The following is a 3,933-nucleotide window of genomic DNA, read 5'->3' as shown; positions in this document are numbered from 1 at the left end:
GCTCGCAGGAGAGCTGAGAAAAACTCGGTAGCGGGCAGGTTGCAAACAGCCTCTCTCAGCAGTGATGGGGCCAAGAAGCGGAGGCGGTTGAGGATGGAGCTGGGGGGGATTACGGGGGTGGCCGGGGTGAGATGCAGGGATTTGGGTGGTAAGATCTTGGCCTCCCCCCTCCCTGCAGGGTGGTAACTCGGCCCTGTCGCTGGCCCAGCGCGCTGCCCGCGGGGACATCGCAGCGCTCCTGCGAGCCCACGCCGAGCAGAGCCCGTCCCTCTCTGCCTGACCGAGTCCGGAGAAGAAACCGGGACGGGGAGTGAGGAACAAACAGCTCCTTCTGGTAATGGCCCCGCTGCTCGCCTCAGCAGCCAGGGCCAATATAGCGCGTTTCCATACCTACCTGTATATGTTCCCCGCGTCTAATTCTCCTCATTAAGCCTGCTTACACCCCACTAATCTACGCACATTGCCACAAATGACTCCAAGCTCTCCTATATGCTCCTCCTGGTACAGGTTTGGCAGGTGAGCGACCGAAACGAAGGAGAAAAGCACATTAGAAAAGCAATACTTAGTCTTTTGTAACCTAGATTGTGGTTGTCCTTTTAATTGACTACTTAACTGTAGCTCATTTAACTTGTAAGTTGGTGTCCTAATATTTATCATTAGCTCTTCTGTATGTAGTGGCAGGCTGTGATTATTCCGTATATGTAACAACAAACACAAGCTGGATGGATTATGTGAAGTATAAAATCCTATTTATGTTTGCTTATATGGGTCTGATGTAAGAATTAAAAATTAATGCTCTAGGAAAATATTTGAGTATACCAGACCCAAACACACAGACATTGTTTTGCCTGTATTTGGAATTACCATATGGCTCTTATTTTTTCCTAATTAAGTTTGAGCTAACGGGGAAGCGCAGCCCATTGACATGCACGGTGCATCCCCACATGCGATGCTCAGGCACAGCAGGGCGGATCAGGTTATCCCGAGCGCAGCACGAGAAGATCACAACAGATTCCCATCCCAGGACGTGTTAATGTTGGCCAAGAGTTTTGTGGAGCGACTTTGCTGACAGATGCCTTTTGGGCAAGCATCTGCCCTCCGCTTTCCCTCGTGCTCAACTTTCAGATGCCCAAACTACTCCCGTGTAAAGCCATGCCATGATTTAGCCGCTGGAGTCGGCCGGCGTCAGGGCCTCCCCCATCACCGGGCACCCACAGGGTCGGTCCAGCATCACCTCAAATCATCCATAGGGCAGGAGTTTTTTTTCTTAAATCCCTCCGCTGCTGACGAGGAGGGAGGGAGGGCTCAGCCCCCACTTTCCCAAACATCTTTACACCGTCATTAAGGCACTGTGTACGGGGAGATGCCGTTTCATGAGGCTGTGCTGCATCAGGACCCACTGGGTGCTCTCCATCCGCTCTGGTGGCCCTGGATGCCATCACCAGTCGAGCTGGTGCATAGCACACCGCTGTAAACCCAGACCGGCTTGCCATCACTAAAAAGTGAGCTAATTACTTTTCTTTTTTCGTTACTAAGCAGAAGTTAAGCCTGGACTACTTTGGTTGCTTGTAAGTCAATTCATACCACGATGGAAGTCTCTCTTGAGCTGCCTCTTGCCCTTCCCTTGTATGGCGAAGCCGTTGCCGAGAGCCCCTGTCCGCTGTAGGACAGGTGAGCCTGTCGGTAACGCCGCCTGGCCGGGAGGGGAGGACATTCACTATCTCAAATGGCTAGCTGCTGGATTTGGTTTTGGTTTTCTGTTTTGTGTTCGTGTTTTTTTTTTTTTTAACAACTCTGTCCCAAAACGCAGTTACCTCCTTTACGTAGAAATAAACTCGAGTTAAACCTTTACCTGCCTTTGCTCCTGTGCCCGTCCCCGTGGCCGCGGTGCTGTGCTGGCGCGATGGGATGCTCTGACGGACAGACGGACCCCTAACAGCAACGGGGCGGGGAAGGCCAGCCCTCAGCCCCTGCTGACTGCACATCATTAAATCAGTCATTTTTTGCGGTGTTTCTTCAGCTCGGTGACCCCCTCCCCGCCCCGGGAGCTCCCAGGCCCCAGCTCACCGCACAGACATGGCAGGGTGGGATGTTTTTTTTTTTTTTTTTTTTTTGGCATCCCCTTCTTTGTAGTTTTGGGGGAGCATTTTCACCCTGATTTGCATTCTTGGGTGCTTAGCACTGAGCACCCAGCACCCAGAGCCAGCGTGGGCACCCGTTGCATCACCGCCAGGCCCCCGCTGCAAACAAAACCAGCCGTAATACCATTTGGTGACAATTTTCACCGAGTTTTTTTTCCTGACAGCTCTGGAACGGCGCTTGCGGAGAGGAATTTCACTCTGACTCTCGCTGCTTCCCAGAGGGAGGTGAACTTTCTGGCTTCAACATAATACATGTGGGAGATTTTCTGCTAAGGATCGCGGGGGGGGTGGGCTTTGGGAAGTGCCTGCCTGCCCCCGCCTGCAGGATCCCTTGGGATATGGAGCTCACCATCGTGCGATTCGGGGACAGGGCACGTTATTTTGGGGATGTGCTGCACCTCTGCAGCGGGGAAGCACAGACTTTGCTGCCTTCCCCCACATCTTCCTTTCCCTCCTGTTCCCGTCCCTGCAGCCCAGGCTGGGTAACTACATCCCCAGAAGGTTAACTTTCATTCCTTTGCCTCATATTTCCTCTTTTCCCCTCAAACCATCTCCGCAGGGAGGAGCAGCTCCCACGGGGTGATCCCTCCCCTTCCAGAGCTGCTCCCCCACTCATGCGGACCCCAAGGGACCACGGACGGTTCAACGCTGCCCTCGGCACCTCCCAGTGCCCGGCATCACACTGTTGAAACACCAGATTGTGCAAAACCGACCGAAAATTGTCTGCGGAATCTCAGTGCCACAAAGAGCCCAAGAGCCAGCCTTAATTTCTACATTTCGGTATCACGGTAGAGATCAAACTAAATATAGGCTAGCAAAATACATCCCCAGTGCGAGCACTGTACAGTACGAATGGAGATAATTAAGTCACAGCAAGGAAAGAAATTAATCTAATGATCTTTACAGGCTCACCGTCTAGGAGGTGATTAGCTACGAAGGGAAAGAATGACAACAAACTCAGCTGAACATGATTTTTCCACTCTTCTCATGGCCATTTCTAGTGTGTCCCTTTCTCCTGCTGCAAGGAGGGGAACGGTCTCATCCAAAGCACCTCCATGGCCATGGAGAACCACGTCGCACTGCGTAGCCCTCAGCATCCATACTGGGACTGAAAATGGGATGACTTCCAGCGATTCTCTGTTTTTTCCCTCTAATTTACCGATAACCTTCAGAGAAAGCCCCCTGCCACTCAGATGTTGTCCCCCAGCCCACATGCATGTGAGCCCGTCGGGTGTCCCCGGGGATGCCAAGATTGCCTGAGCACAACGCTGGACACGGAGCGCTTCGGTGGCAGGATGGGGATGAGAAGGGAGGATGGCAATGCCAAAGGGGAGATGCCGGAGGAACAACAGCCAACCCCACCGAAGGTCCATCCTGGGGAGAAGGGGACCCTGCACGCCTGGAAACATTCCAGGTCAGGTTGGACGGGGCTCTGAGCAACCTGATCGAGTTGAAGATGTCCCTGCTCATGGCAGGGAGGTTGGCCTGGATGACCCTTAAAGGTCCCTTCCAACCCAAAGCATTCTGTGATTCTACGCCCCATGCCTGCAGACCTCATCCACAGCCAGCAGGCAAAAGCTGCTTTTGAAGCCACTGTAGAACCACACAGTGCGTGACCGTGCAGGGGCTGCGCTGGGGCACGGACCCCCGAGGAGCAGAGCCCCCAGCCCCCCTGGGGCTGTGCCTGTCCCCATGGGGCACCGCTTCGCCCCCAGCTCTCCTCTGTGCCCCAGCCGACCTCGCTGGCACTGGACCCGGCCAGAGCCACGTGAGCCACTCGCACCCCAGCACG

The 3,933-nt window shown here is 53.9% G+C and overlaps 1 protein-coding gene across 1 annotated transcript in view; it reads left to right on the top strand.

The window, feature by feature from the left end:
* KANK4 (KN motif and ankyrin repeat domains 4) overlaps positions 1-280 on the top strand; it is a gene marked incomplete at its 5' end in the record, with an annotated part of 8,773 nt that extends 8,493 nt beyond the window's left edge. Inside the window, one exon of the mRNA XM_009701777.1 lies at positions 179-280. Coding sequence (XP_009700079.1) covers positions 179-280 — 102 coding nt within the window. The remainder of the gene's footprint in view (positions 1-178) is intronic.
* Positions 281-3,933: the final 3,653 nt, after the last annotated feature.

The sequence above is a fragment of the Cariama cristata genome, unplaced genomic scaffold, assembly GCF_000690535.1.
Source record: "Cariama cristata isolate BGI_N322 unplaced genomic scaffold, ASM69053v1 scaffold29316, whole genome shotgun sequence".
Taxonomy (NCBI): Eukaryota; Metazoa; Chordata; class Aves; order Cariamiformes; family Cariamidae; genus Cariama; species Cariama cristata.
Note: the sequence above shows the minus strand (reverse complement) of the source record. Positions and strands in the feature narration are given on the sequence as shown.